The sequence below is a fragment of the Pezoporus occidentalis genome, unplaced genomic scaffold, assembly GCF_034315485.1.
Source record: "Pezoporus occidentalis ecotype Australia unplaced genomic scaffold, CSIRO_AGI_Poc_V1 ctg39, whole genome shotgun sequence".
NCBI classification, from domain to species: Eukaryota; Metazoa; Chordata; class Aves; order Psittaciformes; family Psittacidae; genus Pezoporus; species Pezoporus occidentalis.
This window is the reverse complement of record NW_026915713.1, coordinates 1,149,397-1,173,150: the sequence shown is the minus strand read 5'-3', so window position 1 is coordinate 1,173,150 and position 23,754 is coordinate 1,149,397. Positions and strand designations below refer to the sequence as shown.

Here is a 23,754-nt window from a genome sequence, read left to right as displayed (position 1 = left end):
AGGACGGGCAGGGCAAGCAGTGCCCACCTCCCGGCGCTCCCAAGCGCCTCGGGGCCTCACCACAGGGTGCCGGGAGAGCCGCAGCCCCGACGTCGCCGCCCCGGTCCCCGTTAGCCCAGCAACAACGGTCAAGCCCCACCGCCATGGCACCGCCCCGGGGACGGGGCAACACGGTGTCACGTAGTGGCGTCACGCACGCACGCACGCACGCGCGCGGTCCTTTCCCCCGCTCCTGCCGCCCCTCCCTCTCCGCCGCGTCACAGTGGCGCGTTCGGCCACTCCGTCCCGCGTGTGACGTCGGCGCGTCCCGCTGTCCCGGCGGTGGGGCCGGAGGAGGCGGCAGGTGGCGGCGGCGGCTGCGGGCTGAGCGGCGGGTGAGTGCCGCACCGAGCGCGTCCAGGGCCGGTCTGGGGGGCGGTGGAGGACGAGGAGGAGGCCGCCGCTAACGGCTGCTCTAACAGCGCCCCTCTTCCGCGGCCGCCCGGGGCCGGCGCTGTCCGCGGGCGAGGGAGCGAGCTGGGGTGGTCACCCAGAACAAAAGGCCGGTGAGCGCCGCGACTGAGGGGCCCGGCGGGCAGCCGTGCCCGGTATTGTTTTGGTGGAGGGGCGAGGGGGGAGTGTGGAACCACCACCACCACCATCCCCCGCCCCGCCCGCGGGATCACGTGACGGGCGCTGCCGGCCACCGCCGGTGCCCGCTGGGAACCCTTGTGTATGGGTCCTCTGCCGCCGCCAGGCCGGGACCGGGCTAGTTCTTCCGGCAGAACCCCCCCTGTCGCCGGGCCGCGGCGCCTTCGTGCGGCAGTTCTGCCTGGGAGACACGGCATCCCTCTGCCCGTGCCGCTCGGGGCCCGGCCCCGCTTTGCAGGCTCCGTTGTGCTCGGCCGTAAAATAGGTCAGGAGCACCGGCTGTGGCGTCGTGATGCGGGGCAGAAACCCCCACCGAGCGCTCTAGTTCCTACACTGGTGAGCAGTGCCTTGAGTAGTTCTGCGCTGCGCGATGTGTCACACGCCTTTCAGAATGTCACTGCTGGAGCTGGCTCGCCCCGGTGACTGGGGTGATCGCTGGGGTGAGGCTGGGATGGAACGAATGCCTACAAACAGTCGTAGGAGCACAGTGCAAACAAGGAACCGGTGTTTTGAGTGGAAGCGCTTTTGTTTCTTTGTGCTCGATGGTCGCGGCTCGACCGTTCGGATTGCATTCCTTCGGAATGTTAAAATGGGACATGAAAATGCGTCTGGCTTCTGGTGCGATACATGCTGCCACCCTGAAAAATTATTACAGACTCTTCAGTTAATACGAGTTTTTCACGCAAAGGGCATAATCAGAATGCTGAAATAGTTAAAACCAAATAAAAGTGTGGGTGTTTTCTTTGTATAACTTTTCTGTGCTGTGAGACACAACAGAAATGATGTAGGTTTTATTACTGGTGGTGTAGTACCACCGGTATACATTGTATAATTACAAGGAGGCGTAGGGAGCAGAGCTTTAAAATGCTTTGCTTTTGTCAGGTTTGTAATACTGGAATCCTGCTGCTTTGTTAGGTGCTGCCTCTGGACAGCAGGCTGCCGAAAAATAGCGCCTAAGGCCCCTCTAAAAATGCACTACCCCAGATTACAGTCCATAATAGTGCTGAAGACATGGTGAAATCTGAATATTGATTTAGTCATTTTGAGTAAATTCTTAAATGTTGCATATCCGCAAGAACTTGATGCGCAGTCTTGCACAGTTAATACTGGGATTTCTTTCCAAGTGAATCAAAATAGTTATTGTTTCAGTTGCTACAATGTTGAGTCCTTACTGAGTGAAAGGAAAAGCTCTGGTCTTGTTTCCTTCAAAATACACTGCATCAATTTAGGTGGAATTGAATTGTCATTTATTTAGAGAGCTGGAGCTGCATTTAAAGGATGTTGAACAGTGGACTACTGGAATTAGTGGGGAAAAAGTCTTTTTGTTTAATGTGTTTTTCCTCTCTTCTGTGTATATTAGTCAAGTCTGCATATATAAGACATTCATGTACTTTCTGTTTCTAAAGCGTCGGTAACTTCAGACGAATCAATTTCTGCTTTGTTTTCTGCAAAATATCGTTTTGTTTGAGTGATCTAACAGTTTGTTCTGTTAAATAAATTGAAACAGGATATATGGTTAAAATTCAAATTCAGTGCTCCAATTGTAGCATAGAAGAACCTCATTTTGAGTGAATATGTAGCAGTTTAATACCAAAATGATTCACTGTTCTGCACTTACTTGATTTTCTGTGATTCAGTTCCAAATGTACGTAAAAGGGTTGTTCTTTTATTAACGTGTAATAGCAAAGAATGAGTAGTGACAGGCAACCTGAAGCCTCATCACAATCCAGCAGTTCCTGAGGAATTGCTCTCAGTTTAAGAAACACATCCAGAAAAGTAAGTAAGGGCAGGAAACAGTGAGGTTATTTATCTGTTGTGCTATCCAGTGCCCAGAGACAGTGTAAAAAATACCTGGTAGACTCAGTACCACGATCTGATATTATACTGACAGTAGCAGACCTTCAGACAGGAGAGTGATTCTTCCTTTTTAAAATAAACCCCAGCCACCTTCTTTCTTCCTGGTGTTGGGCTCATGGTGATTTGTAGGGAAGGGCAGAACTGCAGAATTCTGGGCTTCTTTTTCCCATCTGTGCCCTCTCCCCTCCTCTTCCCTCTTTCCCATTTTCCCCCCACCCAGTGCTTGATTTATGAATTGGGGAGTTTGGGTGAATGGATGGCAAAATCCAGTAAAAAGTATTTAATCGCAGAAGAGCTTTTATTCTTCTGAAGCAATGCTGTAGCTGCTGAGTTTCCAACTTGCGAGGGGGTGTGTGAATGAATTTGTGATGGCGGTTTGAGATTACAGAGTTGCAAAATGTGCAAGATCTGTCATTTGAAGTAGGACTGAAATAGTAGTCTCTGGTTTGGTTAGAAGCTGGTGTACCAATGGTTTGTGCTTGTTTGTTTTTTTTTAAAAAAACGGAGCTTTTACCTGTGGAGAAGTTCTCTTAAGACTGCAGGTAACACTTCAGCAATATTTCGGAGCTGGCTTCTTAAATATGTAGGTTTCTGGAATGTTTTGTTGTTGCTGTTGTTGTTTCCAAAGAAGTAACTGGAAAAAATGGTGTTGAGTCCAATAGTTTACAGGGAATCCAGTGGGTGCAGTTGACTGAACTGACAAGCAACTGTTTCATTCCACCTTGGCCTAGTAAAAATGACATTTTTCTTAAGGAGAACCTGAAACCATTCTGGGAGATAGGTCTGGTAGGGAGTCCACCACTTCAATGGGTTAATTAAACACTTCAAAAATCTTAAAAGCTGTGTGGAAAAAGCAGAGGTGACTTCCCCCAGCAAGCATCCTGAGAGGCTTTCATGGGGCAAAGAGAGCAGTTAAATGCTGGCTGAGCCTCAGTTTGGGAGGGGATGTTGCCCAGTTTGAATTCATGCTCGTGGTCAGTGGGATTATTCTTCATCTGTTGCATCTTGAATGAAAGTTTCAAAATGGATGTGTGGTAGGATGCACATATTTAGTGAGTATGCACAAGGAAGGGATCTTCGCAGGTTGCCGCAGGTAGCGTAACTCCTCATACTACATAGAGAATTAATTGCTAAGTATAGAACATAGCTCTTACCCACTTAACTTTAAAGGAGGGAAAAAGTCCAGGAAGGGGTGTGTGTTTATAACTGTGTCTTTTAGCTCATTTAGTAAAATTGGCGAGACTGGCATGTTAAATAAATAACAATGTCATGAAATGTAGAGGTTACCTACATTCGTGACATTTCATGAAGTCAGCTTGGGAACTAGCTCCTGAAAAGAGCTATTCAGCAATTAGAAAGTTGCCTTACCATACTCCTGTAATTATGTCCTAATTGGATTCTTCTAGGTATAATTACATACCTTGAATATGTGCATGCATTTTTATTTCCTAAGAAATCTGCCAGAACAGAACCAGCCTTTTTCTCCCATCCCCACATAACATTTGTTCTTATGACATGCTAGGTCTGATGGTGGATTGGAAGAGGTAGTGGATTGGAAGAGGTAGTAGATAAAAGGTTTCAAGTGATCCCTACAGAAGTAACAGAAAGCCAGCTCCTCAGATGAAGGACTGAACATCAGGCCCTTAGCATCAAGCTTGTTGCAACTGCCTCTTTGATCATAGGAAACATAGTATCTCATCTAAGTGGATTAATAGGGCTGAAATTTTAATGCAATTGCAGCTCTTGGTTTCAGATTGATGTGTGAAGAAAAGGGAAGCTGCTAGAATGATGAGGGGAGGAAAGGTGTGGATAGGCTTGTTAATTTTTGCATTTCTCCTTAGGAGCTTTTGCTATAAATAGCTGCACAGAATGTTACATGGAGCTCAGCTCTAAAGAAAATAACATTTGAGTAATGTGTCTTATATGGAATTCATCGGAACATTTCCCTCTGATGTTATTAATGATAAATTTTCGATCATTTGATGAAGCACAGAATACTGTAATATTAAATGGTGCCTGTTCTTTCAGGCCCTTATCATTCTTTGACTTTGCTTGACTGTTACGTGCGTGATCTGCATTGTACTTGTACCGAAATAATTTTTTTTCCTGGGGCAGATGGAAATCTTAAGATGTGACGTTCTCAGGTGTGCTTTACACCATTCCTATATATAACAATTTACAGCAAATGGAAATTATAGTTCAGAATGCTTATGAATCATCTTGAAAGCTACAGCCCAGAAGGAAGATACAACTTTTTGGCTCAACAGTCTTTTTACAGAAGATTCCCAAATACTTTCTGTAACTAAGCATGGCTTTTACATGTCAAGACCTTCTTGTTTAGGGCATGAGAATGCAGCAGTGAAATTTTGATGGTCCCCCTTCTGTCCCTGAATTTGCAGATGCCTGTGTCCCTAGTGTGGAGTTATTTAGGTATGTGTTAGGCACTTACTGGTTTCCACTGATTATTACTTGTCTGTGAAATGACTTAGCTCAGATTCTGTTTGGCAACATGCACAAAATGTCTTGTGTCTGACATTACCTGCTAGGCTGAAGAGGGGTGTATTACCTCAGGGGTGTGGAGGCTGAGTTGCATCCTTGTCCTTTGTGGTTTTTTAGAGATCATCACATGCATTCATTCCATGAATGGACCTTGGAGCCCTTCAGCCAGCACTTTATAAAGAAATAAAGGAAGGTCCCAATTAATCTTTTTTTTTTGTTTACCTTGTTAATCATCAAATCTAGGTCATAGAGCTTGTGTATCAGCCAGTGTGATGACATCCACATGTAGATTTATAAAGAAAAGCATGCTGAACATTCTGAGGTTCATTCATTAAATGAATGCATAAGATCTCTGAGGAAGAGGACAGGGACACAGGGCTCTGAGCTACAACCTGCTTGAAATATGGAGAAGACCTAGGGGAAATCAGCTGTTTGAGTGCACTATTTTCTCCTCAAGCATCTGAAACTAGACCCTGTTAAGAGGCAAGATACAAACTTAGATAGTCCTTAGGACAGCATGATATGGATCATTTTATAAAAAGGTTTAGGAAGCCATTGTGTTTAAAACAGCTGAGCATAATGAGTCACTTTAATTAGAGCTTGAATTTGCATAAACAATACGTTCCTAACTTCAGTCTTGTTTTTCTTTTTCTGTCCATGGTCACTTAATGGAAATGAGCTGTTAACTTATTATAGTTAAATATATATGCCTTTTGGAATAGTTTTGAAAGAGATAATTTGCTCAAGTCAGACATCAAATTAATTGACATCAAAACTGTGGGCCAAAACTGATTATTGCAAAAAATAAAACAGAAATTTGATGATATATTTATTGAAAATAGCCTGCCTCAGGTAAATGAAAGCACAGTAATTTCTCCCCTGTAACAGGACCGTGGCATTGTATTCTGCTTGTTCATACCTCTGTACAACACTGTAACGGTGATATTATTTGCTTTCCATTAGTTTGCAGAGAAGCTGAAACACTGTAGCGGACCGTTGGGCTGGACAAGTAAGGAATGAGCCAGGTTGGGAAAGAGGACCTGCCATCCTAGCTGGAGACATCTGAAGAGAGGACGTTTTAGTCTTGTAGCATGCTTCAGTAAAAATTGTTCAGAAAACGTAAGCTGTTGTCTTGTTAATGTACTTACACATGTCAGCTCCGTGGCAGACTGCTTAATCGCAGTTAGAACTTGACTTGAGTTTGAAAAATTACTCAGTTCTGGGGTGGTTTTGTGGGAATTTAGTTTGTCTTCCAGTAGAGTCCTCAAAGGCCTGGGGTCTTTTCATATAATTTAATACATCACCTCTTCCATGCTTTGTGTGTTGATGAAGGTGCTCTAGGCTGTGCACCCTAAGCTACAAATTAAATACTAAATATTTAGTATTAATATTAAATATTATATAAAATATTAAATAATAATACTAATAATTAAAAAACACCCACAAAAGGATAATAGAGAGGTGGGATCTGGTAAGATTGTGGCCTCGCTCATTCTCAGTTGGCTGTATGTACGCTAAAATGTAGTGTTCAGATGCTTATTGTTCCCTTACTTATACCTAAATTGAAGATTTAAATACTTCACATAAAATTATTTTTAGAACTTGTCCTTGAGTTTGATTAATTTTTAGCCTCACTATTCAATAATGTAATATTCCCTCTTGCCAGAAGTGATTTAAGGAATCCAACCCTCCAAAAACCAGACCTTAACTGTTTCATAACAGTTCTAATATGAAGTCTTTTTTGATTAAACCTTGTTACAGATTATTGTTAATTTCAGGAAAAATATTCTGTGATCAGTTGCAATGAAAGTGCTTCCACAGCCGTAACATAGCAGGGTACTGGTCCTAGATGGTTTTCCTTCTTTCAGTAAAAATCTACACGTACATCCTCAAAACAGCTTGTAAACATACTCTGTGACCTACATTTTATACTTAAAAAGGTAAACAAAAAAGGATTAATTAGGATCTTCCTTTAAAAACAAAAAGTGTTTAAGCATCAGTTTAGTTGATATGAATCCTCAAATACATAATTGTCCTGCATTCTGAGCACATTCAACTGCAGTTGTGCTTATCTTTTAGGAGTTTCAGTTGCTGGCTAACACTTGTTCAGAGATAAGGGTTTAGTCCTCCAGCTGTATTCATTTTACACCTAACGTTTTCCTCAGTCACTAAAAATCACATAGGAAATTCAGAATAAGGTATTTACTCCTTTCTTTTCATACCCTGCATTATTGTCTTGCTCTAGAAAGGAATCTATTAAGAACCCTGAAATTAATGGGTGACCTATTGAGCACAGTTCAAATATTAGCATTTTTGTGCTTTCAGTAAACAGGTGAGAACTTTCACTCTTCTTTTAGTTTACTAATAAGTTAGTTTATGATATCAGAATTTGGTTTGTCAAAATGTGTTGCATTTATAATCCAAGCAGTGCATTTTAATCCCCTCCAAAATCTTAATTATGGTACATGACTTGTATAGAAGTTACATATCTACAGGTTGTTTTAATTTCTGAATCTGAAAAGGATAACCTTATGAAGTGTATTCAGGGAATTCAGGGAAAAGCAGCCTTTTGTAAAACTGTGGCATGGCAGTAAAAATCTGCTTCTGTGCCTTTTCGCACAGTAGTATCTCATTATGAGAGCACTTGAAAATTCAGATCCTTTACCTCAGCCATGGTTAGCACAAATTGATCAGTACATGGATTTCTCTTTCAGCTCTTTTGTGAGATATGGTTAGGTTGTATTTGTGGGCATATTCTGAAATCTCAATAGCTTTTCTTCCCCCCTTTTTCTATTAAGTTTCTCATTATAAAATCCTAGTTTTAGTGAAAAATTCTGTTGCAAAATATAACCTTAAAAGTGTGAGACTCCCAGAAAGCAACTTACTCACCACCTTGTTAGCATGGAACTCACAGATAGATGTGTACTGTACAGTGAAAAGACAGTTACTGGGTGGTAGGTAGTGGCGTGTCTGTATCTGGCATGCTGATTTAAGATCTAGTATCCAGATTTGTCTGTAATCTCAGAGAAAGAAATTGAGATATGAAACTGAAACAGAGGTAGATGCAATTACGTGCTACTTCAGGAAAAATATTTAAGCTGTAGAGCTTTTAGAAGAATGATTTGATAAAAAATGGGTTAAAGAGGCATTGGTCTTACGAGAGGAAATTATAGTGATAGAAGGGAACAGGCAGCATACAGAAGTACATTTTTTAAGTAAATAGAATTTAATACATTATTGCAAAAATAAATACAGAAACTGACTGAAGCTATTTTTTTTTTTTTAATGTATTCATAAGATGTTTATGGCAGCAGAGTCTTTTGCAGTAAATGAGGCATTTGCTGTTGAGGTAACACTTTCTGCTAGAAATGTGTGTAACGTTAGAACAGGCCATCCAGGGAAGTTTTGGTATCTCCATCCTTGCAGGCTTCAAAAAAGTCAGCTAGCCAAAGCTGTGGCTGATCTTGTTTAGTTTGGTAGTAGTGCCATGTGGAGCTGGAGACTGGTCTGCATTACCTCAAAAGGTCCCTTTTGGCACTCATACCTGTGATAATTTTGCATTAACTATTCCTAGCTGCTTGTACAACAAAGACAAGTTTGGTTGAAAGGCTGGTTTGCTGAATATCAGCCTCAAAGTTCCTTGGGGATTTAAGTGAGAAAAGGCAGCTTTTTGGGCTCCATCTCCCAAAGCCCATTTTTCTCCCTCATTTCACATCTAGTGTTTGGTTTGCTAATAAATAATAAAATAAGAACATAAAAGGCAAATTACCATGAAACAGACTGTGAAAGATTGCCATGGCAAAAATGTAGTTGAGAAGGCATTTGCATATTTAGACTAGAATTTTTCAACTACTGAAATCCTACACAATGCCAAAGTGACAGTTTTGCATTCCCTTCTGTCTTACAGTTGGTTACAAAATCATCTCTAATACAGATATATGATATGGGCAGAGAAGGTAGGGGCAGCGACTTCACACATCAATCAAATTATGGTTGCATATCTTCTGTGGTACACTGCTCCTTCTGCTGGGCTACAATTCCTTTAGAGATACTCACAGAATCATAGAATAGTTAGGGTTGGAAAGGACCTTTAGATCATCTAGTTCCAACCCCCCTGCCATAGGCAGGGACACCTCACACTAAGCCATCTCACCCAAGGCTCTGTCCAGCCTGGCCTTGAACACTGCCAGGGATGGAGCACTGACAACCTCCCTGGGCAACCCATTCCAGTGCCTCACCACCCTTACAGTAAAGAACTTCTTCCTTATATCCAATCAAAACTTCCCCAGTTTAAGTCTTAACCCATTACCCCTTGTCCTGTCACTACAGTCCCTAAGGAAGAGTCCCTCTCCAGCATCCTTGTAGGCCCCCTTCAGATACTGGAAGGCTGCTATGAGGTCTCCATGCAGCCTTCTTTTCTCCAGGATGAACAGCCCCAACTTCCTCAGCCTGTCTTCATACAGGAGGTGCTCCAGTCCCCTGATCATCCTCATGACCCTCCTCTGGACTTGTTCCAACAGTTCCATGTCCTTTTTATGTTGAGGACACCAGAACTGCACACAATACTCCAGGTGAGGGCTCACAAGAGCAGAGTAGAGGGGCAGGATCACCTCCTTCGGCCTGCTGGTCACGCTCCTTTTGATGCAGCCCAGGATACAGTTGGCTTTCTGGGCTGTGAGTGCACACTGAAGCTGGCTCATGTTCATTTTCTCATCAACCATCACCCCCAAGTCCTTCTCCACAGGGCTGCTCTAAATCTCTTCTCTGCCCAACCTGTAGCTGTGCCTGGGATTGCTCCAACCCAGGTGTAGGACCTTGCACTTGGCATGGTTAAACTTCATAAGGCTGGCATCAGCCCACCTCACAAGCATGTCAGCTATATCAGGGAGTTCACTTGGTGTTTAGGAAAAAGGAAACCAAACCAAATAAAAATAAAAATAACCAAAACAAAAACCCAGCTAATTTTTCAAATCTGGTTCTTTCTGCATCCCTGTGGTTGTTCTGAGCTCAGTTTGAGGGATGGTAGAGTGGGGGAATACTTCAGCTGTATGCTGCTGCCGGGTATATTTGCTAGTGTGGAAACATACCTAGTATGAGGTACTGTTCAGGCAATCCCTTAATCAAACAGATGATCACCATGTTTGCAGCTAGATCATCTCTTGAGGGAAGAACCAAGCTTCTTTAAATTTCCTGAGGAGGCTCCAAAGTAACTGTCTGACTGAAGGTTCATTAATCATAGTTAAGAGAAAGAACAGAGGAAATTCCAAAATTCATCTTCTAATTTGACATGATAACATGCTGAAAATTAAACAGATAGATTGGTGATTAGCAAAATAAATGTTCCCAGTACTCTAGTCTGTCAGCTCAGGAAGCAGAATATTAACCTGTCAGTTTCTTTTAGTTGAGCTTCATAAATGATAATTTAAGGTGAGCATCTCATTCTGTGTGTGTTGAGGTCAAAGGTGACGTAAGGTACCACTTTAGTTTGACACAGTAAACTGATTGAAATCTATCTTTGATCCTTTTCAGGATGGCTGGCTGTGGCGAAATAGATCATTCAATCAACATGCTTCCCACAAATAGGAAGACGAATGAGTCGTGTGCTAATGCAGCACCTTCCCTGACAGTCCCTGAATGTGCTATCTGTCTGCAAACGTGTGTGCACCCAGTAAGTCTGCCTTGTAAACATGTTTTCTGCTATCTGTGTGTGAAGGGAGCTTCTTGGCTTGGGAAACGATGTGCACTTTGCCGGCAGGAGATCCCAGAGGATTTTCTTGACAAGCCAACCCTATTGTCACCAGAAGAACTCAAAGCAGCAAGCAGAGGCAATGGAGAATATGCTTGGTACTATGAAGGTAGAAATGGTTGGTGGCAGTATGATGAACGTACCAGCAGAGAGCTGGAAGATGCCTTTTCCAAGGGTAAAAAGAGCACTGAAATGCTAATTGCCGGGTTTTTATACGTAGCAGACCTTGAAAATATGGTTCAGTATAGGAGAAATGAGCATGGACGCCGCAGAAAAATAAAACGGGACATAATAGATATACCAAAGAAGGGAGTGGCTGGGCTGAGGTTGGACTGTGACGCTAACACTGTCAACCTGGCAAGAGAGAGCTCTGCTGATGGTGCAGACAGCACACCGACTCTGGGGGCTGCGGCTGGGCAGCCTCTAGCATCCATTTCTGCTAGGCCCCTGCCATCACTAGATGGTCAACTGATGAGTCCTTCAACGCCATCACCTGATGCGAGCAATTCCCTAGAGAACTCTTTTGCCCACTTGCAATTAAATGAAGACAGTATGGCTGAAAGGAGTCACAGGGGAGAGGGAGAAGAAGACCATGAATCGTCATCTTCTGGTAGGGTGCCAGCCCCCGACACCTCTGTTGAGGAGACCGAATCGGATGCTAGCAGCGATAGTGAGGATGTGTCTGCCCACCTTCAGCAGCACCTGTCCTCTGTCCAGCAGAGACACTTGAATGCAAGTGCAAGCCAGTTGGGAGCGGATAGACCAGTGGCAGGGGGCGGGGTGGCAAACACAAGTGTAAGATCTAGAAGGCCAGATGGACAGTGCACAGTCACTGAAGTTTAAATCTAGAGCCATGCGATTAAAAACTCAGTCCTGTATCTGTAAATTTTCTGTCCACGTTGGCATTGCACTCAAACCTAGCAGTGTGTTTGGTGGGGAGGTGGGGTGAAGGGGAGAAACAGATTTGGCCTGTTTAACTTAAGTCTCTTAACTTGTCTCAGCTGGAAGACTATTAATTGTAGGAAACTGGGTTGTCCTCTTTAATGGTTTGAAAGCTGCTTAGCAATGCCCAGTTTTCTTGAAAATGTCTTGTGTTTATTTTGTAGCATTTTCCCCTTGGAGATACTCAATCCCTTTTTTGGCCAATGTATATCTACTGTACAACTTGAATTGTCTTCATTATCTGACTGTTGCATTAAGTGTCTTACTACTTTCTGCATGGATTGATGTATGAAAAGAACATTAAAGCAATGTGGGAGCAGGCAGGATGTTGGGTGTGAGCAGGAAGCTTTATTTAATGTGAGAAAATAGATGTGAGCTTGGAGTTAAAAATGTGTTTTTACTAGACAAGAGCAATCATTTACCTTTCTTCAATGGAAATGTAAAAATGCTGTTAACTTTTGTTGCAAATTCTTACCTATACACTCTTCATGGCATTTTCATTGGCTTTGCCATCTAGTCCTTGTAGGTTTGTTTTTGAGGTCTTTCTTGATCTGTCTTGTTTTTGTTACGGAATTTATAATTTAATAAAACTACATTTTATCAGTAACAATCTCAGATACGTCTCCAGTTTAATTGAGCTTCACTGGAAGAACTTTAAAGGAAATTATCATAAACCATCTTCCAGTGTTTGCCACAAAGGAGGACTTGCTCTGAATGTTATGTTCACGTTCTTGCATCCCAGACTGGGTGCCTGTCAAACACCACACTGTATGTCTTTCTTCTGAAAAATCATGAGTTGCAGGCTTAATGCTGACACAGGCTTAACACTCTTCTCTCATCTGAAAAGCTGATCAGCTCGCTTCAGTCCTACAGCAGGTAGAAGTACCACACACAGCCCTACATCAGCAACAGAAACATTGAAGTAAAAGAGCATGAGTTATCAGACTTGAACCTGTAACAAAGAACACGGATGTTAAGGACTATGTTGCTGTTCGTCTGTTCTTCATAGCAAAAGTAGGGCAGTGCAGGAAAGGTAGTTTTGTACTTGTATTAGCAATCTAGGAGATGCGTTTCAACAAACTGTCTTCTGTGTATGGAGAAGATTGAAAAGCACAGCTTGTCTTTTCTGTTGATAGCAGTTGGTTTACATTTTTTTTTCAAAGTGAGAAACAGCTGATTCTGGACTCAGTCTTTAAAGTAAAGCTAATTAATCTGCAATTCTGAGTACATGTATCCCTGCATAGAGAGGGACAGTAGCTGATACATAGGTACTACATGTCTTCAGACAGAAGTTGCTGTTGGCAGGTAATCATTTGAAGGGAATTAGAAGGGCTGTTTTTTAGAAATGGTAGAATTAAACTTCTGAAATGTTCTCCTTACTGTAATGATGGCTGCTGTGTCTGATCTTGGGCAGAGCTGTGACAGCCCTCCACTTTGTGTCCTTTGCCTGCAGGTAAGATCAGTGGGTCAGGCAGCAAAGGAGTGCAGAGGAGATTAGGGTGGAAGTAAGGAAGATTTCCTTCTTGTCAAGGAATGGATACTCTCGATCACAGATTTTTACTGTCATTTCTTTGTTTTGAGTTAGCATACGTTAGTGGCTCTAATCAAAGTCTGACTTTGTGCTGCAAAACCCTTCAGTAATGCCACCTCTGTTATATGCACACATTTTACTTGATCTGAGGGTATCTGCTGTTGAAGAAAGCAAGAAACAAAATACAAGAACTTGACTTGCTATACACTTAATTCTAAGATTCTCAGCCCAAACAGCCTACAAATAATTTTATCAGCGATCATTCTTGGAGATTCTTGACCAAAGTAGGGAGGCAGACCTCTGTTTGGCTGAACACCCGTGATGCTGCTTTTGGCTCCTGCTGGCTGTGAAGTACTAAAATTAAAGTAAGGCCAGTGAGAGCTTAATAGCCAATTATTGGAGTGGCAAATGCACTCCCCAGATCAAGCCAGGAAAAAAGTAGTAACCAGTAATTCCTATCTTGCATTTAAACCATTCCCTTCAGCAGGAAACATGTTCTCTGTCAATATTAGCTAAGCCACAGCCACACTGCATTGCGTGGATTTCAAATTGTATAGCATAGCTAGAGAAATGCATGGTAGAGCAGACTAAAACAGAGAAGGGAAATTAAGATCTATGCCATCTCTTAATTTCCGGAAGAGATAATACAAGAATCCTGTGTCACAGTAAAAAAAAATGACATAGTGAACTGAGCATTCAGCAGGAACACCTAGCTTACCTAGATTGCCCATTTGGCAAGTATCTTTCTGTCAGCAGCAAATACGATAAAATATCTATATTGCTAAAAGTGGTCTCCTTTAAAAAGAGTATCCAACCTTTAAAGACACAATGCTGAATCCACACCACCATTAAACACTCAGGCTGTCACAGTACACAGAGGCAAGGGAACACGACAGGCATTTCACAATGTAGTAGGAAACCTAGCTTGCTGAGGAGGGAGCTGGCAGACTAGCCCTTAGGAAATACAAAAGCTAGCACACCATTTAATTAGAGACTGGGAGTATCAGTTTTGAAGTTTATAATTTATTTTGTGCATTTTCTGCTTGTTTGGTTTAGGCCATTTCTGTAGGGCAACAAAGAGATGAAGCTTGGAGTCTAACAACTGTGAAGACAATAAATGCTTATCAGCTGCTGGTTACAGTATTTTTCACTTTAAGATGATAAAGTATTTAATGAAATAAAGCATTCTGGATTGAAATTAGTAAAACAGGATTCTGTTTCATCTCAGTCTGTAGCTCTCAAGTTAGCACTCATGGTAATTTAGGTGGGGTTTTGTATGAAGGGATGTACTTGCTTTTGAAACAGAAAAGAAACCAGAAAATACAGGATTAGGCTGCTGTCAAAATCCTTGATCAAAACAAACACCTGTCATTATCTTCAGACTCTCGTGAAGCTAAGTTTGGTGTATTTGTGATCCCAACAAAATGAGTTTCTGTAGCCTTTTCTGAAACTTTTCTGAAAGTGTCTTACCCAGTACTTGTTAATTATTTGTCCTGTTCTCAGAAGCAAATGTTGGACTTTGATACAAATTGGAGAGGATGGCTGGGGAAATGGATTTACTGAAATGAGAAGTAAGCTCACTGTCTGCAAATTGAAGCGGAAAGAGGTCCCAATAGATGTACATACTGAATTTCGCTTCCTGGCACACAGGTCTAATTCACAACATGCAAGTAAAACAGATTTTTCTGCTACAGTTTCAAATGTGTATCACCCAGTGCATGGAATAATGAGCCTTTCAGCCTGGCTTCTGAAGAATAATTAAAAATTCAAGAGTCTTGCTCAGGTTCTAAGCAATTTTTACATCCATTTTATAAACATAATCACAGTATTAGTAAAGGCAAATTTGATACTAGCAAACACACAAGGAATTGCCCTTTAAAGCACAATTTTTTTGACCCACGGCAATGGGCTGTTGCTTCAAGAAGTCAGATGAGCACAGACTGGAACATGCTCTGAAGGTTCAGTGGTGCTGGCAGTCTGGAATCCCTCAAGAGTCTTGAGGAACTTCATGAAAAGCAGAAAAGTTCATTACTAAACAGTCAGGTACTGCCTGACTATATTAAAACATCTGTACTTCAGAAGTAATGAGTTTGAAGTGCTTCAGAGTACACAGGAAAGAATCTAGCTGCACAGGGGACTAACAACTGAGCTGCTAGATAAAAAAGGGCTTGGGGGGGGGAAGAGGCACAAACCATAACACTACTCTCTTCCCCACATTCCCATTTGTGTCACTTTAACCTGGAAGTGAAAACTGAACTTTATTTCTGGAGAAGAGAGGTTTGAAATCTTCCCCCAGCAACAGCTCCAGGTGTGAAGGCAAACAGACAGGATCAACAGTGCAGAGTAAGTGCTTTACCTTCCCTGAGGTGCCAACTCAAAACACATCCCTTTCCCAAGCATTTCTTCTGGTTGCTTCAGGCTATACACACTCCCCACTGTGAAAACCATATAGTGAAACATACCCAGCAGAGCACAGCATCTGCTCAAAAGCTGCAGAATCTTAACAGGCAATCCAGGCCTAATTGCCTTCATTGATCTGCCCCAAGATCCTCAAACATATGTACAGTTACCTCACTGTCTCTAACTGCAGAATCCTGCCACACTGTAGAAGTCATACTCTGCTTTCATGAGACCTCATCTGCAGTACCACATTCAGTTCTGGGTCCCCCAGCATGAGAAGGATGCAGACCTGCTCAAGTGAGTCCAGAGGAGGGCTGTGAAGATGATCAGAGGACTGGAGTTCCTCTCCTATAAAGACAGGCTGAGTTGGGTTTGTTCAGGCTGGAGAAGAGATGGCTCCAGGGAGACCTTAGAGCAGCCTTCCAGTACCTAAAAAGGGCCTACAAGAAATCCAGAGAGGGGCTTTCCTGTTTCATTTTGAGATTCATCTACCAAAGTAGGGACTCGGTGTCAGTTTCTGATTTCTAAAATCACTGAGTTATCTAGTTACTTGCAGAGTCACTGGCATGAATTGAAGGTGGAGTGCCAAATCTGGTCAGCCCAAATATGCTCTACCAGTAAAAATATGCTGAAGAAAAAGGTAGACAGATCTATACATCCTTCCAGAATGCTAGAGTACTCAGACCACCTAGTCAGTCAAGGGTATCCCATTTGGATGCATGGTACCTCATGGGCTTCCAAGATTCCAGCTAGATTCTCTGTAAAGAATGAGGTCAGCAGCATTGTATATGCTCAGCAGCGCAGGTGGAGGCTATGGGAATGTGCAGATGCAGATGTAGGTAGCTGGCTCCTCAAACAGTGAGATGGCACCTAAATGCATTTAAAAACCTGAATCACCATCACTGAACGAGGGCTATAAACTTCTCAGTAACTCAGAGCTTCTCCTGTAAAAATAATTAAAATTTAAGTATCCTTGGATACTTTCTCATCAATTATAAAAAGAACTGACAAAGAAAAAAACAAAAGCTATCCTCTCACCAGTTACCATCGCTTCCAAGCTGCTTAAAGACACTAGTCTCATGTGGGGAAACTCATATTCTGCAGCTTTAGATGCACCTGTTCTGCAAATACATACACCTTGTATCTTTCAAGCAATTTATTTCCATACCAGTTAGAAAACCAAAATTAACTCTGAAGAAAATAATCTTCAGCCTCATTCCAGAAGAATTACATACTAATTTCACTCATCTCCATTCAGTGAATGATTAGGACAGCAAAGAATCTGCAGGGGATTTCTATGTGGTTGCACACCAAATATGTCTGCCTGATGCGAACGATTGGAATGTTAATGTCAGTTTAAATGATGAAGCCCCTAAATGATTCAGTTAAATGCCTGCTTTAGCGAAAGCTTTGTTTGCAAAAAGGCCAGGAACATTTCTTATGCACTGACGGTCATTTATGTTTTGGACTTCTAGCCAGTGCCTGCAAATTGGCAGGCCCACCCCACAGAGTTCCAAAAATGTCCTTCTCTCTCTGTAGGGCTGCTTCCAGTGGTAGCTCTCTTCCCACTGCCACCACCTCTTTTGCAGCCCGAATCACGCTGACTGGACCCTCTGTGTACTGACTTAGCCAGGCTCGGGCTTCTTCTAACGCTCCAGCTTCATCCGAAGATGAGAGTGTCTCCTCCGACAGCCCAAGGTGCAAAGCCTTCTCGGGGTCCACCCTGGTAGCCCCACTGAGGAGCTGGAGGGCAGCCCTCCTGCTGATGATCCGCACCAGCCGGGCACCTCCTCCCCAGCCTGGCACCAGACCCATGAGCTTATGGACAAATCGAATTTCACTGCCAGGTGTCATCAATCTGTCAATGAAGAACAAACACACACAGTCAGTCTATGCATCGACTTCCATTTTCAGCTCAACGGCACTCCATTTTCTATTTTTTCCTCCCCTCTGCCCCCAAAGGCTGATGGTACAACTTGACAGCATGCTGATTACAGCCAGAGCTGGAGTACCTTAATTTTTACAACATCCCATGCCTCAGCTGCAGCTTTTGGCCCTCCTCAAAATGAGATACATAAGCTGCCACAGTAAAGATGCTCAGTGCCCACACTGACACCTGTAGTCTGTTCTAAGTTGCATTTGAAAATAGAATTGCAGAGGGCATGTTACACTTACAGTGCCAACACTGCCTTGCTAGTTCATGCCTAAAACAACAGGGTTTTCGGTAAAACTCAAGCATACTAATGCACAAACCGTATTTCTCAAGAGAATGGATCGTGATCTTACTACTGATCTGCACTGGGGAAGATCTGTCAGCAGCCTGGTGCTTTATTTATAGCACAGTTGATTTGATTTTTGTTCCATACTTTGGAGTCCATGTGAGCTTGGTTTCTAACTGCTCATTCCAACAACTCAGCTCATAACATAACAGAATTGCTTTCTATTTATCTGTTGCTTACAATGTGTAACAGAACCGCTCCCCTACAGAAGGTAGAGTCACATTTCTCTTTTCAAAGATTTCACATCTTTGCTGCTTTTCTACAGTCTGTCACCTCCCTAATTTAACAACTCACCCTAGGGCTGATTAAGCCCTCTCCCTGGAGGAGTAATGCTGCAGCATTGTACTGTCTCCACACAGTGTTCACACTGACACACGCATTAGGTTAGTGGAAAAAGCCTCTAGAAACAGAAACACACAGAATAGATGTATGGAAACAAACTAGACTTGCTTTTTCTTAAGATGGTACTCTGCAGCGTGGTTGCTTGCTACTGTTTGTAAGACAAATTACACTTGTGAAGTAGATTAGCTTCTACTTCAAGCACTAATTGGCTTTCTGAAGATATATCTTGTAATACTGAGACCTACATACAAGTCTGTTTCCTAACAATGCAGTTTTCCATAGTGAAAATACCAAGATGAACAGCTTTCAAAGGGGAAAGAATAGGAAAACCTTTAAAAAAATGCAACTACCTGTAAGAACTCACAGTTCCCAAATCTACTTAGTTATTGTTAATTGTAAGTTTGCTTGGTTGCTTTTTTCTTAACCAGAGCACCATCAGCATCCATGACATACGATAAAGCTCCAGGGCTGAAGAGCTTACGCTTTATCCCAGACCCAACACAATGCACAAAGGCAACAGCTGACATGCCAGATTGCATGAAAGCCTTTTTGTAGATACTGGAGGAAGGTTGTGTGACAAAAGAAAGAGCGCAATGTATTGCACGCTTTTAGCTAACATGAGCAAGTGCTTCCAAAACCCAGCAAATCCCAGGGAGCTCAGGTCTCTCATCTCCAAGAGGAAGACTATGCAAGTATTCCAAAACTCCTTCACTGTCTCAGCTTACTTTGCAATTTGCTGGCACCCAGTGTCCCATTGGGAAAGCAATAACAAAAACATTATTAAGGGTTTAATTCTAGCTGTGCTGAGTGATGTGACGCATTTTAAAAGAAGCAGTCATATGCAGCTAGGCATCTTGATGTAGACAACCTCTAGGTAGTATCACAAGACAGACACTGCAGGTCAGTAAGGTTGAATCTCAGACTGTCCCAGGTACCTGGGGCCAGGCCTTAAGGACAGGCATTTCAGTGGACATCTTGAGGGCACCATACAGACTCATCTGGGAAGCTGGGTCAGCATGCTCTGAAGTTCTCATGGGAAGTCAAATTTTACATTCGAAGCACAGCTGACCCATCAGGCAAATAAGGAAAAAGTTGCAAACGTTTAGTATGTGAGAAAGGCTCTGCTACCCTGTGGAGTCCTCACCTCCCCCTCACAAAATGGAACTGAGCATGATGAAAGGAAAATAAATGACTGACAGCTAAATCCACAGAGAGGCTGTGAGGCTGCAGCTTCCAGAATCTCATTGGAATTCACCTCTCCCTACAATGCTCCTTTGAGCAAGCTCCACAGAAAATACTGAGATAAGTGGTGGTTAGTGGAAGGTGTAAAGGTGGTCTTGGACTGCCTTCAGGCTTAAGAAAGTCATGGAACTGGATGATCTTTAAGGTCCCTTCCAACCCAAACCATTCTATGATTCTAAGTTACATCATTTCTTACAGAAGCCAGCCATCACACTCTCTGTTAGGTATACCTCTCCCCATACTCAAGGAAGCAGTGGAGACCTGAGCTCAGATCTGAAGAGTTTCATGCCACTGCCAAGCTAGCCTGGAATCAGCCTCTGAACATCACCAGCTACAACCTCGTATAAGTATTTTCCTTTTATTTTATGAAAGGAATTGAGTCTACCTTCTAGGACATGACAGAGCTGATCTCCCATTAGATGAATTTATGTGAGAAAAGTACATCAAGCATTACTAAACATAATGAGGCAGACATCAAAAAAGCTGAGAAGACCGAAGCACTATTCCACTTCTGAGCTGTTATACCTTATTCACCTAATCCTGCCCTGCCTGAGACAGAATAGTAGATGAACACAAAATAAACCCTGATTTGACTGAGTATGCCTGTTCTTGTCTTCCAGGTCAAGAGAATTAAAATCTGCATTTCCTGTATCCCAGGGGAAGGTTATACCACTGGGCTCCTAGATGCCTGCCTTCCTTGCCTAAAAAAAAAAGCAGAAAATCTGTTACATGACGATACTGAAAAAAAAAAAATATTTATTAAATGTAATTAATGTACAAAGTAACTGGAGATCTTACAAGCACAGAAACCTCCTTAGAAAACATAAAGGGCAGCAAAATCCTCACAACTTAAACTGGAAATAAAAGGTTGAGGGAATAGAAGCATCGAAGTGCAGCTGAAACCTTCTTTAAGAACATTATAATTCCATGTTACAAGCTCTACAACCCCCCTAGGAGGAAAGCACAGCCACCATGGGCCACATCCAATTTTGGGTTAGTCATCTAAAACAAACAAGAGCTACAGCAAATGTTTGTGCTGTACATATTAAAATGCCCTCAGATGCACTAAATGTTACAAACCCTCCACCTTTGATCGGAGAATTCCTTCACTCCGTGACATCTCATTTCACCCACAGACTACCAGCTGTCATGTCACATCTCATCACATCACTGGCAACACACGAGGAGAAAGCCTTGTTTGCCACTCACAATGCAACCAAACAAATCCTATCCTTAAATAGGTATAATTGCTTCCTCAAAGGTGGCTCTTGCTGTGAGCTAACAGCTATGCTTCCCTTTGCTAAAATATTTCCCAGCTACTTGAAGCTGGAGATATACAATAAAAGGTGCAAATACAAACAAAAATGTATTTTCTCAGCTTTTCATACCTCCTTTTTATAGTTACTGATGTTACTGAACTGGATGTCCCAACAGGTAAAATCAGTTCCCTGGGCAGCATTTAGATTATGTTAAAATCTGTGCTAGCCCTTACCTCATCACTTCCTGAACCTCGGGGTTTGAATTATATTCAGTATTCTGACAAGGCAAAGGCACAAATGAAGTTTACTAGGAAGGGACAAATACCGTCCTCTATTTTATGCATTTTAAAAGCTCCTACCATTATGCTTCTGAAACCCATAATGTAAAAAATGTATGCCTAAAACACTAAACATGTTGTCAGCAACCTGGATTCTGTTCCCATCCCTGCTCGATTCAATGATGTCATGTAAGGACACAGCTCTTGACTTGCAATCTTTTCCTCTTAGCTGGCATGAAACTGGCACACCATGGAGGGAGGCTGCTGGCATCACAGAGGGCTGCAGCACCTGGTTCTCAGCTTGGGAAAGGACCATTGCACAAGTAGTCAAGCACTACTGCTACTGCACACTGTCCTGAACTGTTCATGTAGTACACACTGCAGTTTGGAAACTTCCGGGCTCACTGCCTTCTCCCCATTTTTTTAGCACGGCAGGTGGCCCTGCAAGGATTTAACATGTACCTAGTGCTCAATCCACCTCTGATACCTGCGTTCCAAATCTTAGAGTCAGAAAGATACACCAGGTATCATGTAGCTTCCCATTTAATGTGTCTAAAACCTATCCTGCCCACTATGCACAGACAGATGTTAATGCACATAAAACAAACTACAGAACTTCCTTAGCATTAAAATACAAACTCTTGAGGCCCCATATATAAGCCCTCCTTGGCAATTTGTTCCAAATCTCTTTCCTACTTTCTCCAGAATCTTTTAACAGCAAAAGTAATCCCTTGGTATAGCTCTGAAAACAAGAACCACCACACTGACATCTTCACAAAGCCACAGAAAGCCTGAAATTAAGAGTGCTGACTGAAATTAAGGCTGTAGTTCATGCCTGCAGAGACCTAACCTGGAAACCTAGATACTGATAGTTAATTATGAGACAACATTGTATTCTAATAGTTACATCGTTTCTTGTATAAGTATTTAGTCTCTCAAAATATTTTTAGGACCATAAATCTTACTTGGAAAGCTAGGAATACTTTCATCAGTATTTAACTGCAGAGCATACAGGGGTTTATTTTTAATTAAAAAAATCTCAAACACCTAGATTTAGCCTTGTTCAATATTCCAATAAACAAGCCTTCTGTGGTTATTACAGAAACTCACCTTAAACCAACTGCATTAACCAGTCATTTTTGCAATAAAAATGAATTCTGAAGCAGCAAGGTACTGTGGGAAGAATATTCTGCAGAAGAAATATGCAGTATTACACTAAAATAATTTAGCTAGTCAGCAAAGCTGCTGATGCATAGTTTCCAGCCCTGACTTCAACTTTTGTGACAGATGTTGTTAGAATTAGACCCTCAAGAATAAGATAGTCTCCTTCAAAAAGCAAGCTGGGACTAATTATTCTGCCTCTGCCTATCCAGTGCAGTGTCTCGTCACTATCTTTATCACTACACCATCATATTACCTAGGTACTGTGTAAATGGATTTGCTAGACAAAAGAGCTAAAGATTTTTCTGAAATTCAGTTATCCCACTACACACTATCACCAATCCTTCACCCCCCATCCCAATTCACTGAATATATTAGCAAGTGGATTTATCCTGGGAAGAGCTAGTCATAATTTCACTTATCTGTCAATATCACTTGATTAACTGGATAGACTTTAAAGGATCAAAAAGCCCTGATTAAACATTTAATCAATAACTCCTTTCTAATTATATTTAGCAGATTTTTGAACTGCAGCAGTGCAGTCAATATTGGCCAGCCATGAGTGTCCTATGCTCTCCCAGCACAGCTTGCTGGTATTAATTCCCCTTGCTCCTCTCCCATATCTTCTCTCTCATGGAGAGCTTCTCCTGTTTCTGCCCTATGCAGAGAAAGACTAAGACCATTAGACATTACAGGAATTGCTGCTTCAGGGCTGTGGCAACATGAAGTGAGACTTACAAAGTGTAAAACTGTTAAAACTAAAGCTTTTGGTGATAGTCCATCCACACTGGCGTCATAAAAATAAACCCCCGAGTCTTTGCTTTCCCTGGGAATCCTTTAGTCAGAGTCACTTGACAGATGCCTAAATGGTAGCCACTAAAAAATGTAAAAATGAAGACAAAGCGGTTTAAAAGAGTTTGGGGAAACTATGCTCCTTGTACATATCTTTGATACAATTGCACAAAGCAGCTCTGCAATCCCAAATGTCGATAGGGTAAGAGAAGACCATACACATTATTGATCTTTCCTGTCTATGAGTTTTAATCTGTAACCTTTACTCCAGGAATGCAACCTTTACTACAGGAAAATTGAAAGAATTAGGTCCAGCTATATTTTAATAAGCCCATCAGAAAGTCACCCAACTCAAACCCTCTCAGTAGTTAAAAAATCCCCAAACACCAAACTTGATATACCTTCTTTACATGAGGCTTAAATAAATTAAAATAATACCCAAGAACCAAAATGCAAAAAATCCTACCAGCCTCTCAAGTTCAGAGCATTCTAGGCACACTCTGAAATTCCATGTCAAAGGAATAGGCTTGATGCCAGCCTAAGAAATCTCACCAAGACGAGAGCTTACTTTTCTCACAGCTCATTTCAAATTGTCTTACAGATTATATGCAATTTTATTTATAGTTACTGAATTATTTTGTAACACTCTTAGCACATCCATTTCCCCACCACTTGCAACAAAAGCCAAGAATCAAGCACTAGGGAAAGTCTCAAGTCTCCCAGCACATGCTGCCTTTACCACCACCTACCTACCTGCCTTTGCTACCCTCCAGTTAGATTTTCCAACACATTTTGT

General features: G+C 42.1%; 2 protein-coding genes across 5 annotated transcripts in view; one reads left to right on the top strand and one right to left on the bottom strand.

Moving 5' to 3' along the window:
• Positions 1 to 243: 243 nt before the first annotated feature.
• On the top strand, positions 244 to 12,289 carry RNF146 (ring finger protein 146). Of its 4 annotated transcripts, none has more exons than XM_062632358.1 (3): positions 246 to 374; positions 5,950 to 6,105; positions 10,516 to 12,289. In XM_062632358.1, the coding sequence occupies exon 3, from the start codon at positions 10,517 to 10,519 to the stop codon at positions 11,573 to 11,575; it is 1,059 nt and encodes a 352-aa protein (XP_062488342.1). In that variant the 5' UTR covers positions 246 to 374; positions 5,950 to 6,105; position 10,516; the 3' UTR covers positions 11,576 to 12,289. The 4 variants fall into 4 exon arrangements, with proteins under 4 accessions (XP_062488345.1, XP_062488342.1, XP_062488344.1 ...); XM_062632360.1 differs by lacking the exon at positions 246 to 374 and adding an exon at positions 416 to 545; XM_062632359.1 differs by lacking the exon at positions 246 to 374 and adding an exon at positions 3,032 to 4,917.
• A 4,549-nt stretch (positions 12,290 to 16,838) lies between these two features.
• The window catches only part of ECHDC1 (ethylmalonyl-CoA decarboxylase 1), a 30,214-nt gene continuing 23,298 nt past the window's right edge, over positions 16,839 to 23,754 (bottom strand). The window contains exon 6 of the mRNA XM_062632357.1: positions 16,839 to 17,463. Within this exon, the coding sequence (XP_062488341.1) occupies positions 17,058 to 17,463 (406 nt within the window). The 3' untranslated portion in view covers positions 16,839 to 17,057. The remainder of the gene's footprint in view (positions 17,464 to 23,754) is intronic.